Raw genomic sequence first — 13275 nt, 5'->3', positions numbered from 1 at the left:
TTTGTTTACATACATCAGGACCCTTTTACTAAATGGCATTAGAATCTGAGCTTACGTGTCCTAATATAGGACTTTCCTGCACGCTAAACCCAAATTCAACATGTCACAATTTAAGGCATTTTTGCTTAATTATTTTTCAGGTTCTGTGCTAATGTCCGTATTACAGCGCATTATCTGTTAAAAAAAAAAAGTTAATGAGGGGGCACTTACCACCTCTTATTTAGCAAGCGCTAAGTGCTCCTGCGTTAACACAGCAATAGCCAGTCAGCGTGTGCTAATGTAAACAACAGCATGTTAAGCTTCTACACCCACTCAGGCCATGACACACCCCTCCCCAAATTTTTTTTAGAAAATAGCACCCACTAACTAGCATGTCAGTCAAAATACCTCAAAACACTTTAACACGCTTTTGCAGTTGACTGTTTTTTCACACACTAAGCATGCATTAGGGCTTAATGCCCTTTATTAAAAGGGCCCCATTATGTTTTTCAATTACCTGTATCTTAAATTCTCAGAATTTTTTATTGGTTATTACCTGTTAAGTGGTGTGTTTTGGAGTCCGGTTTGATTTTTAAATTATGTAGTTGCTGTTTTATTTTCTTGTTGATTATTCCTGTTTGTTGTTTTTGAGTGTATATTTTCCATTATGTATGATGTATTTTTAATCTTAATGTACTGTGCTCCGAGCACTCCAGTAGTAGTGCAAGTAACAAATTTTGTAAATAAATAAGAAATGGAGAATGTAGCTCAGGGTGTGTTCTTTCTACAGTGGATTAACATAATACTACTGTCTAATGACAATGAATACCCCTCTTAAGTTTTGTACATTCTTACGAGGCAAGAACAGAGTACATATAAACGCGATTTTAAGCAGGAAGTTGTGCAGAGGTGAGAACAGCAGTCATGTACACAAGTAAACTTAAGGTCTCAATTTTATATACTGACTCATCACTATAAGGAAAATGCAAATACAGAACAAAAGTGTGCCGTTATGTTCATCATTACTGTCTCACCATATCACTCACATGTATATATATTTGTATTAACCTATATTTATTTTATTTTCAGTATTTATATACCACCTAGACTTAGTGGTTTATACTTTTCTTTTTCAGATACTGATACTATCCCTAATGGGCTCACAATCTAGTTATATATTGTACCTGGGGCAATGGAGGGCTTAAGTGACTTGCCCACGGTCACACGGAGCTGCAGAGGGAATTAAACCTGGTTCCCCAGGATCTCAACCCACTGGTGACTGACGGGCAGCAACAGGAATCAAACCCAGTTCCATAGGTCCACAAACCACTGCATTAACCATTAAGCCACTCCTGGTCCACTCCATCTTCAGTGCCCAGTCAACTGGTTAATACATTTTAGATGCACTCAGGTAGGGCTCCTTTTTGCTGGAGCAGCCACTGTGTGTCACCGAGAGACCACTGTATGACGACAGTGTGCTTCCCTTACTTCTCTCACCACTACTGATATCACTGTTCTGCCCCTGAACTACAAAATGGAGCTCCATCAGTGATTCACACCATGACATTTAAAGTTATAGATACAATAAATGGAGGAAGACAACCTCAAAAGTCTTGGCACAGCAGCAAGTATAGTATCTTAGTGCCGGCACGTATCAGACTCCGGTATTATCATAGGTCAAAAAAACCTCCACATATTTTAATTCAATCAATGTTTATGGCTTAATATATAGCACTTTCTTCAATTTTTCTTCTGTTTTAAAAAAAATTTATCAATTTTTTTTTCAAATTGTGATTAGCACATTGTAACGAATAATTCTGAAGTCACTTAGCTTTCACTTTGCCCAACAGGGCTCTCCATTTCACTCACTATAGAGCTTCTTCAGGGGACTAAGTGCTTCTGAAACTTACTCTTGTCCTATGCGCTAGTTAAGATGACATAGGATAAGATGAGTAAGTTTCAGAAAGATACTTTAAATGTCACGGTGTGAATGATGAGTTTTCAGCCAAATTAAGTACTTTTCAGCTTTTGTTATTGTTTACACAAGAGAGTTTTGCTGAATTAGTGTCTAGAAATTTTTGAACTTGCTCCACCAGTGATGCCAGTCCTGGCTCTGGTACTATTCAACCAGCAGAGGGCATGCCTTAGCCGGGGATGAATTTGGAGGATGAAACATAGGTGCTGTAAGTCGACATTGTATGGCCACATACCTTTGGTGGAAGTGCAGACTGTAGTGTTGTTTTAGGCAATGTGTCAAATCCCTCCGATAACAAATCTACAAGTTCAGTGTCTGTCATTGACTGCAGGCAGACATAAGGAAAATGAATAAACACATCAGTATAAACATGAAACTAACTTGCCACAGATGTAGAGCACCAGCATCAGTTAAGAGTCTATACAATACCAATTTTCCTGTTTGCTCTATTGCTTTCCCTTTTGGTTTTAAACATTGACTTCCTTTTACTCTTGTCCTAAAACATGTTTTATTTCTTATATTTTCACACAAGAGGTTCTCTCATTTATAGTCAAACCCCCAGTTTTTTTTTTTAAGTTATTTTCCCAAGTTCTTCCTTCAGTTGTCTGCAGTGTCCTCATGGGCTACCAATAAGACTAATCATGATTCATAAAGGTGGAAACGGACAAGTGGAAAACATCCCAAAACCATAAACATGCTTCAAGAAGAGTCAGCAGCAGAACATGGGTTTGATCTGCCTCTACTACTGACCTAATAGTTGGTTTGATAGCATTATGAAAATTCAGTTTAAAAAACAACACTAGAAATAGCCTAAATTCTTTCCTCACTTCCCAAATTGTGGATTTAAAAAAGCCACACATGCACTGGATATCTGTATACACAACCACACTGTGTTGCACTGCTCACCTGGGGTTTCACCTCTGGTGCTGGCAGGAGCGGCTTGCCATCTTTGTCCTGCAGATTTAAATGGAACAGTGTCACACTGTCTGCACTGTATGACAGATATTAAAGACATTAACTTCACTCCTGTAAACCACAGGGGTAACCAAAATGCACATCTTTAATGAGGAATTACAGTAGCTGGAACTGCATGTTTTCCCTTCCTCCTCAAAGTTGTCTGTCGCATCACTTTGAGAACACCAAAAAGAATTGATAATGCCTCCATAAAGTAGCTTTATCCATACCGACTCCAGCTCAAAAGGCATAATCAGTCTCTCCTAGGTTTTAAAGTGTCCTGAATTCTCTACTGACAGAGCAGATGGACAAATGACAGCCTGATGAGGGAGAGATGCTACCTTTTCCCCAACTGAAGGAGTTCATATAAAACACCTCAGCAAATATCTGGATTATAGGATTGATCATCGCAATCATTTTGCCCATCTCCAATGGTCTCTACCATTTCAAACTTGCAGATGCAAAGAGGTGTATCTTCCTTGACCATTAGCTCTACAACCCAGGGACCCACAATCGGGTAAAGTTTTCTGAGTTAGCAAAATGTGCAAATTATCCTGGTTCTCAGACCAAGGTATGCAAAAGTGTCTGATAAACATTCTTGGTGGACAGTCATCATGAATATTCAACACAGGTCTGGTGGCAGCTTTTGAAGACCAGAGATGAGAATCCCTGCTCCAATTCCAACAGCAGCGGAGCTTAATGTTGCCAGATGGCTCCATTTTAATTTACTGAGAGACTTAGGGAAATCAGAACTATATCTCTGATGAAGGTTGCCAGTTGGATCCAGCATCTCCTAAAAGCAGTAGGGTTACCACATAGCTCTATGTCTATAGAGAGGGGCTAAGACACTGCATGTGTAACTGGTAATTCTCATTTAAGGCTACATGGCCATGCGTGCAATGGGTCCACCTCACCAAGGAGTCATGGAACTATATGGTAATCCTGTTTGAACGTAGGCCACCATGGGTCCCAGCAGAATCAAAGGGCAGGACTAGATACATTCAAAAATCTGACAGGAATAGCCAATACTACTAAAGATTTCCATAATAATCACTAGACATACACAACACTATGGAAACCATAAAATACAGACATTCTCTGTTCTATGGAGCTTACAAGATGAGATGGAAGAGATAATTTCTAGTAATCACTGAACTATTAAAATAAAACAAGTTTAATGTGCGAGGGTCAAGACAAGAAAGAGTCAGGAGATTTGAATTTGAAAGAGATGGGTCTTAAATACAGCCAGAGATGGAAGAAGATGCATTAATTCAGGAAGGAAGAGGAAGTGACTGAGTGGTAGAGCAATGGGCTGAAACCAGAGAAGCCAGGGTTCAATTACCAGTGGCAGAACCACTGAAACACTCTTGTCACCTTATCTCTCCCTGCCTCTGGCTCTTTGGGTCAGGGACATATTGCATATTGTACCCGAATACTTATCATCATGGTACAGCCCCAGTAACACTATCAGATTTATAAGTATTATTATTGTGGTTATTATTACATACAGTGCTACAAGACAGAAAGCATGGAATTTGCAGTCAGGAATGAGGAGAAATGGGCATTGGCAACTGCACAATTTCAAAACACAATTTTTGGTCTGGCAAAATGAAAAATAGTGCAGCAGCATTTTAAGGGGGTAGTTTTCAATGTGGGCTACTATTTTAGCACTGGTCCCATTTTCTGCAATGAGGAGAGTGTTATTAATAACTGGGGGTAACAATAAAATAATCCATCTGAATGGTTGCCTACTTTGACAATTTCCTCCTTAAAAGTGGAATTCAAATATTCTCGTAGGAGTGTATACAGGCCTTAAAACTAATTACTATTGTTTCACCTCACAGTTGCTTTCTCAGCAGCATTGGATCTTATTACTAAGGTGGCAATGTCGAAAGAGTTTACTAATTGAACACTTCAAAAACTATAACAACCTGAACCTATAGTACCATCTAATGATCTACCCTAGTGCCAATGTGAATGAGCCCTGACATCTCCATCAACAGTACCAGCTATAGAAAAATAAAATAAAGAGCAGGAAAATGCACTGAGAGAAAAGCGTGTCACCTTTATTTCTTTTAGCCTGTAGTCATAAGGAATTGTCTCCTCATCTTCACCCAGCTTGTCCTTTTTATCTTTACCTGTTTTCTCCTGTTCAAAGATAAAGGGTCTCGCATTATTAGGAGTATATTTTGGAGGTCAGTTTAGAAGCCTTGTAAGACAAATACACGTGTGTAAAAGAAATATTTGCTAATTTTCTTTCTTCGAGTTCAACAAGACCAGTTTAATACTGATGGGTTATGTCCCTCAGTCAGCGGATGAAGACAGAGACTAATGAGTGGTGAGCTCTACCTTGTAAGAGCCACCCATGCAGCCTCAGCAGATCAGTATTCCTGTAAGCAAGCATAAGTTAACTTGCAAAAGCATCCCTCAACACTCCCTTAACAGAAGGAAATATCCATCTCAAGTAGGAGCTGGCCACAAGCCGTACATCACCAGAAGGTGTCTCCAAGTCTCAACGCTGAATCTTGAAAGACCCATCAGTCTGCTTGGAGGTCAGTTTTGTGAAGGGTGGGCTTCTGGACCAATTTTGTTGGACTTGAGGAAAGAAAATTAGCAGGTAATACCAAAGTTTTCCTTCTGTTTCATCCACCAGACTGGTCCACAACTAATGGGATGTGGCAAAGCAATCTTCAAGCTGCCATCACTGCTGTCCTGGAAGGCAGCCTCCTCTCGAGCATAGAATGGAAGTAGTGCATGCAAATCTATCTCATGCATATTCATTGTAGATAGCCTGAAAAAGCCTGACTGGCTGGCTGGGTGTGGACTAAAGCATAAGACAAAAGGGAAACAGGTCAGCCATTACTACAGCTGCCCTCTGCCCTGGAGAAGCTGAAGACTGCCTCCACTTGAAGATGGATGAGGTCTGCACATCAGGTTCACTATAATTACCAATTCAGGATGAGACGAGCCACTACCATCTGTAGCACTCAACCCATCATCAATGATTTGCTGACCACAGCTGATGTTATGTCAGGAAATTCAATGCTAGGCCACGCCCAGGCTCCAGCATTAAATTTCTGGGTTTATGGCGCTGGCAAAACAGCCAGTTAAGTTGTATCAGAGGAGCAGGAAGTGGCAGATGGAAGGATCTGGTGCCAGTCCAGGCAGGAGATTTGATGGGCCCAGAGTGTGTGTGTGTGTGGGGGGGGGGATACGTGAAAGTGGTACATACAGAAGTACATAAATATTGCCATACTGGGACAGACATAGTAACATAGTAGATGACGGCAGAAAAAGATCTGCACAGTCCATCCAGTCTGAGAGAGGCAGGGGAATGCTAGATTATAGGGTGGATGGAAAGGGAGAGGGAATAGGGAAATGCTGAACCAAAGTGGAGGAGGAGAAAGAGGGGTGGGGGACAAGGAGATGTTGGGTTACAAGGGTGTAAAGGGAGAGAAAGGGGAGATACTTGGCAAGATGGAAACATGTGGAGCAGACCACGAGGGCTCTCAAGGAGATGAGTGAGAAGATGATTAAGTACAAAGTAGAAGTGTAGTAATGGGGAGATGGTGAAAGAGAAGGGAATAGGAGGCCAGGGAAGGAGAGGAGGAGATGGAATATTGATAGGTACTGGTAAGTAAAACATACATGGAGGACTGAAGAGTATGGTGGAACTGAGGGGGGGGGGGGGGAGACAGAAAAGAGAGAAAGAGGAAATATATCAGACATAGATATTAGTGAAGGAATAGAAGAAGATAGTGGAGAAAGGACAAATGGACCACACTCGCTGGAAAGAGAGCAGAAGACAAGAAAATAGAAAAGAAGAAACTGGGACCAACATGCTTGGAAAAATAAAGTACTCAGACAACAAAGGTAGAAAAAAGTGTTTTTATTTTGAATCTACTTGGTGGAATATGTTACCTTGGGGAAACATGCAACACAGATGTCTTTGTATTTTGTTCAGTCAGTACAAGAGGAAATGCATTTGTTTTAATTTCTCCTTTGTTCTGGTACATGCCCAGTTTGACTTCTTGGGGTTCCCAGTTCAATTTTTGCCTTTATATTTGCATTTCTAATTTGTGATCCCTCGTTCTGTATTTGGTGTGGGTTTGTCTGTGTTTTGTGTGTGAGGGAGGTGTGACATTCTGTTTGCAAGTAGTTTCTCCATACAACTCTGTAGCAGTCTCACTTGATCTGTATTACCAGCATTAGATGTATTGGTTCTTGGGCCCCATGAAATAGTTGTAGTGTAGCCTGTTCTCAAGAAGGATTCTTGTTAATCATTGGAATCAGCGCTACTGATCTATGGTAGATTTGCTGCTACATGTATGTGGAGTTAGAATTTTTTCAGATTTTGTGTTATTTCACAATGTGCCTTGTAGTGGAGAGATTTATTTTGCTATTACCAAGATGACTTGAGAATCAGATTTTTTTTTGTGTGTGTGTGTGATATGGTAACATCCATGGAGAAAATGTGCTAGTTTTGATGTGCATCTGTTGTTGGGGGGAGATAGGGTTTTTGTCGATGCAGAGCATGTTTCCACAATACAAAAGAATATAATGTAACAGACTAAAGGTCTACGAGGGTCATGTATGAGGTATGTCACAGATGTGCATAATCTATGAGGTATGGCCTGATTGAAAAAAAAGTTGAGAACAGCTGCCTTAGATCAAAGTGACTGGAGGCTATCGTAAACAAGCAACAGGCTTCAGAAAATTACAAACAGTACAGGCCTTACTGCATGGTACTAGAGTTTTAAAGCCTTAGCACAAATGGGCTAGATTCTATATACCGTGCCGTAACTTCTATGCAGAAATCGAAGTGTATTCTATAAAGTACGCTTTAATTTAGGGGTACTTTATAGAATACACAAAACGCTGGTCCATGCGAGAAAAGTTAGTTGCAGTCAATTACGCCAACTAAAACCTGGTGTAAATCTGGACGCCTAAATTAGGCGCAGAGTGAGTGTATTCTATAACAACGCGCATAGATTTTAGAAATGCCCATGACCCGCCCATTCCATACCCATAATCACGCCCACTTTTTAACTATCCTGCTTATTTTCGAAGGAGAAGGCCGGCCATCTTCTGACTGCAAATCGGGAAAAGGCCAGCCTTCTCCTAAAGCCGGCCAAATCGGTATAATCGAAAGCTGATTTTGGACAGCTTCAACTGCTTTCCGTCGCAGGCCCGGCCAAAGTTAAAGGGGGCGTTTCGGCAGGGTACAGAAGGCGGGACGGGGGCATGGTTACGAGATGGCTGGCTTCGGCCCATAATGGAAAAAAGAAGGCTGGCTCTGATGAGCACTTGGCCGGCTTCTCTTGGTCCATTTATTTTTAGGACCAAGCCTCAAAAAAGTGCCCCAAATGACCACCGGAGGGAATCGGGGATCACCTCCCCTTACTCCGCCCCAGTGGTCACCAACCCCCTCCCACCCCCCAAAAAAGTTTTTAAACATTTTTGTGCCAGCCTCAAATGTCATACCCAGCTCAAAGACAGCAGTATGCAGGTCCCTGGAGCAGTTTTAGTGGGTACTGCAATGCACTTTAGGCATGCGGACCCAGGCCCATCCCCCTCCCTACCTGTTACACTTGTGGTGGTAAATGTGAGCCCTCCAAAACCCACCCGAAACCCACTGTACCCACATGTAGGTGCCCCCCTTCACCCATAAGGGCTATGGTAGTGTTGTACAGTTGTGGGGAGTGGGTTTGGGGTTTTTTGGGGGGCTCAGCACCCAAGGTAAGGGAGCTATGTACATAGGAGCAATTTGTGAAGTCCACTGCAGTGCCCCTAGGGTGCCCAGTTGGTGTCCTGGCATGTGAGGGGGACCACTGCACTATAAATGCTGGCGCCTCCCACGATCAAATGCATTGGATTTGGCCGGGTTTGAGATGGCCGCCATTAGTTTCCATTATCGGCAAAAACCAATGGCAGCGATCTCTAAGGCCGGCCATCTCTAACGCCGGCCCAAATGTTGAGATTTGGCCGGCCCCGACCGTATTATCGAAATGAAAGATGGCTGGCCATCTTGTTTCGATAATACGGTCGGGTATGCCGCTTTCCGGGGCCGGCCTTAGAGATGGCCGCCCATATAGATGGCCGGCCCCAATCGATTATGCCCCTCTATGTGACTTAGAATTTACATGCACCACGTTACAGAATACACTTAGCAAGTAGTGCTGTAAATTAAGTTACACGCGTTGTTATGGAATACACATCGATTTCTGCCCAGAAATCTTGGTGCGATATATAGAATTCCAGGGGGGAATGCATATGAATCATGCAGGTCTCATTACCTTGACTTTATCTACCACTGGTTTACCATCCTGTGGATCACACTCCCTCTTCCCCAGAGTTCCCGACAAAGCATCTAGTGGATCAGCTGGTGCTTTCTGTAAATTGTTGAACAGCATAATTAAACAGCTGCTATAACAGCACAGTAAACGCTTCTATACACAATTGGAAGAGATATGGCTGAAACTTGGCAGCTTTCCTCTAATGTGAAAATCAACAGTACAATTTCAGCTTTTGTTTTGCTCAACTGTTTCTGGACAATATACACAGCAGAAGTTTCAATTTCCTATGTGTGTGTATATATCTCTATATATTATGTTTTAAATAAACTTGATGAATTTTTGTCCCTGTTCATGTTTACCCAGCTGTGCCCATGCACTGCGACTGCACACCCCAGTCAGAAGCTTTGCTGGTGCTCCCTAGCAGCCATGGTCAAGGAGTGAATGTAGAGTTATATCCATGGCTGCAGCCCACCTCTAAAGCCATTTCACTACCTTCTCTAGCACTGGCTTATCATCCTGTTGCAATCTCATTTTAATGAAAAGTGATGGTTGCACGAGTTGGTGTCTGTAAACACCGACGCAACTGTTTAGGAGGTCACTTACTGAAGTAGTGTGCAGTTTGGGGGCAGCCGCAGACTGGACTGCAGACGCTGCAGACTGGGAAACCACTTCTTTAGGAGGAGCCGTTTTGGACTCTACAGAATCCTGCAATGACAATGTATGAAAAAGATGACACACTAGGGTTTATACAAATAATTTGTAAAGTCTAGTTAGATGTTCCAAATTATTCCCAAGATATCCTGCTCAATAATGGGCTCAACATATTTCTGCAAATGTAAATGAAAATTTACTATTTGCTGATTTTAACAGATTCTCCCTTGCTTTTGGCGCCTAACCACCTTCCCCATTCATGATACCTACACTGACTACATAGTTTGTAACCTTTAGATTGTAAGCTCTCTTGAGCAGGGACTGTCCTTCCCCATGTTAAACTTGTACAGCGCTGTGTAACCCTGGCAGCGCTATAGAAATGCTAAGTAGTAGTAGTAATTGGGAATAAAAAGTGAACTGAAGCCCAAAAGGTTTAGTGACTCATTACTACCTTCAATTAGTCAGTTGAAGGCAGTTTCATGGTTGAACAAACATTCTGACCATTCAAACCTTCTCAGTTGTTTTCAAATAAAGATAATTTGTTTGTGGACTTGTGGTTAGAGCACTGGACTTGACATCCAGGGGTGCCTGATCCAAATCCCACTACTGCTCCTTGTGATCTTGGGCAAATCACTTAACCCTCCCTTGCTTCAGGTACAAAATTAGGGGCCCCTCATACAAAGGTGCGCTAGCATTTCTAGTGCGTGTTAAAAATTAGTGTGTGCTAAACATTAGAAGCCTATAGGAATAGGGCATTTTCAGGGGAAGCCAGTCAATTGGTCAGAGACTGGGGCTGAGGAGAGTGAAGTGACAAGCGAGAAAACACTGTGCACTTTGTAGAAAACGTTTAGAGATAAGTTCACGTTTTGATTTACTTATTCAAAGAGTAGCACTATTCAAATAGGCAATAGCACATATATAAAAAAAAAAGAAGACCGATGAAAGAAGTGCTATACCACTTGGCAAAGAAATGCATTGCCTAAAAAAAGGTGGTTTTTTTTTTGCTGAGGGCACTCTTTAATAAGAAGTAAAAGGAAAACAAAAAAGCAAATTAAAAAACATTGTAAAAGCATTTAAAAAGATATTACCGGTTATACATATGCGTTTGGAGTGTTGTTAGCCTTGTTAGTGGAGCAGCATTTTCAGTCTTGGTTTTAGTCTTTTATATCATAGGAATATTATGGGCATCTATACATTTAGTGTGCGCTAAAAACTCTAGCGCACCTTTGTAAAAGATCCCTTAGATTGTAAGTCCTCCAGGGTAGGGGCGTAGCCAGATTTCGGTGGAAGGGGGGTCCAGAGCCCGAGGTGAGGGGGCACATTTTAGCCCCTCCGCCATTGCCGACCACCCCCCCGCCACCAACTTTGACCCCCCCCCCACCAACGACCCTCTCTACTCCCCCTCCTGCCGCCAACAACCCGCCGTCGCAAACTTGCCATCACCTACCTTTGCTGGCGGGGGACCCCAACCCCCGCCAGCTGAGGTCTTCTTCCCAATCTCGCACAAGGCTTCCTTCTAGTCTGATGTCTTGCACGTACAACGTGCAAGGCGTCAGATTAGAACGAAGCCTTGCGCAGGATTGGGAAGACGACCTCGGCTCGGCTGGGGGGGGGTTGAGGTCCCCCACCAGCAAAGTAGGCGATGGTGGGTTGTTGGTGGCGGCGGGGGGGGGGGGGGGGGACAGAGAAATGCCTAGTATACCTGAAGCACCTCGAGTTACTACTGAAAAAGGTGTGACTAAAATCTAAAATAATAATTAAAAAAAAAACATTTTGGAACAAAATACCTGGAAAAACTGTTTTGTGGTTATAGCTGAACTGTTCAGCTACAACCATACAAGACAAGTTTGGCGGAAAAGAAAGTGAAATATTTGGAGAACAAAAAACCTTGTCAATCATTGGTACTATGTGACAGCCTATGACACATACAAGTGGAAAGAAAAATAGATTCAAATATCAACATAGCCTAGGAACTAAATCCTTGAAGCAGTGAAGAAACTGAAGCTGAAAAGAGGTGGGATATTTCTGTGAGATAATGATCTGACCATTCCTGTAATTACTTCACGATTGATTTTAAGGTAAGAAAAGGTGAGGTTTTGAAATGGTCCTCATGATCTCAACACTTGGGGAGATCTCAAACATGCAATGTATGCAAAGAATCTTAAGAATATTTCTAAGCAAAGAAGAGCAGGGAAAAGAATTCCAAAAGCAAGAAAAAAAAAAAAGACCCTTGGATGGCAACGTAAAACATTGTATCTGCTGTTGATGGTCTGTATATTCATGGTTTTCTTATTTTTAATATTAAAATAACTAGTAATCATGCATTAACATTTTTAGAAAGATGTATATTTAACTTTGTTCCACTTAGAGACTGTAATAGCAAAGAATACAAGGGCCCTGTTTACTAAGCCGCGTTATAGGCGTGCTAATGTTTTTACCACATGCTAAAAACGATAGGGCCCTGTTTACTAAGGCGTGCTAAGAGTGATAATCATGTAGCAACATCATCTACAAAATTCACTAAATTTATGCTTAGTTTATGTTTATAAATACCATTAATTCTTGTAAATTCCTACGAATTATTTAAAAATAAATTTAAAAAAATGTTTTTTTTACAAGACAAAGAGGCATCAGATGTTATCAATGAAATGAGCTATAGGATCTCCTATAGAGCACAGCTATTCCAGATCCAAACCTAGCATCAATCATTTTGCCTCAACTGTCTCTCCTTTTTGTATAAAACCCTATTTAAAAAAGTATAGAACTTACTTTTGGCTTGGCAGGTAGCAGAGACTGTACTGGAAGGTCTGGCATAAATGCAAAATCCTTTGAAAATTCATCAGCAAGTTCAGCTTCGCTCAAAGGCTACAATTCAAGCACAAAATACAACCTGTATGATATTTGTTTCTAAACAGACCAAGTTCTGTCTCACAATCTATCCTTCTAGAAAACTGAGAATATGCCGCTATTTTGTTTCCTAAATAAAACAAATTGGAAAGTTTGTGACTTTTAAAAAATTTGTTTTCCAGTATTGTCAGCGGAAATCAACACATTTTGGGGAGAATGTGGTACAAGGTATGTCTCCCTTGTCAAAGTTTTGGAGACAATGCCACAACTCTGGAACGCAAAGGATACTAGAGGAGAAGTAGGTGGCTGCTGAAGCATACAGGTTAAGCTTTTCTATTTGGTGAATTGGAGAAGGGATGCTGTCCCTCAGGACGGGAGGTGGCACGTTTTAGAATTCTATGTTCTGCCTGATGCACATGTCACTTCTAATGGAAACTGGAGACAAGCTTCTGAAAACAAACCTATGAACGTTTATTCGACATATACACAAATATAAACTTGTTTTTCTTTTTATGAAGCAAATTCCTCACAACGCAAAGATGCAGTACTTTGGACAATGTCCCACAGATACTG

At 41.5% G+C, this 13275-nt stretch overlaps 1 protein-coding gene across 2 annotated transcripts in view; it reads right to left on the bottom strand.

The window, feature by feature from the left end:
* CAST (calpastatin) overlaps positions 1–13275 on the bottom strand; it is a 228364-nt gene that overhangs the window by 28944 nt on the left and 186145 nt on the right. For both annotated transcript variants that reach the window (XM_030193407.1, XM_030193408.1), the window contains 6 exons: positions 12625–12720; positions 9808–9909; positions 9205–9300; positions 4973–5056; positions 2861–2908; positions 2190–2279 (listed from right to left, as the gene is read on the bottom strand). In XM_030193407.1, coding sequence (XP_030049267.1) covers positions 2190–2279; positions 2861–2908; positions 4973–5056; positions 9205–9300; positions 9808–9909; positions 12625–12720 — 516 coding nt within the window. The remainder of the gene's footprint in view (positions 1–2189; positions 2280–2860; positions 2909–4972; positions 5057–9204; positions 9301–9807; positions 9910–12624; positions 12721–13275) is intronic.

Source organism: Microcaecilia unicolor, chromosome 2, assembly GCF_901765095.1.
Source record: "Microcaecilia unicolor chromosome 2, aMicUni1.1, whole genome shotgun sequence".
Taxonomy (NCBI): Eukaryota; Metazoa; Chordata; class Amphibia; order Gymnophiona; family Siphonopidae; genus Microcaecilia; species Microcaecilia unicolor.
The sequence above is the reverse complement of the archived record's forward strand: the minus strand, read 5'-3'. Positions and strand labels throughout refer to the sequence as shown.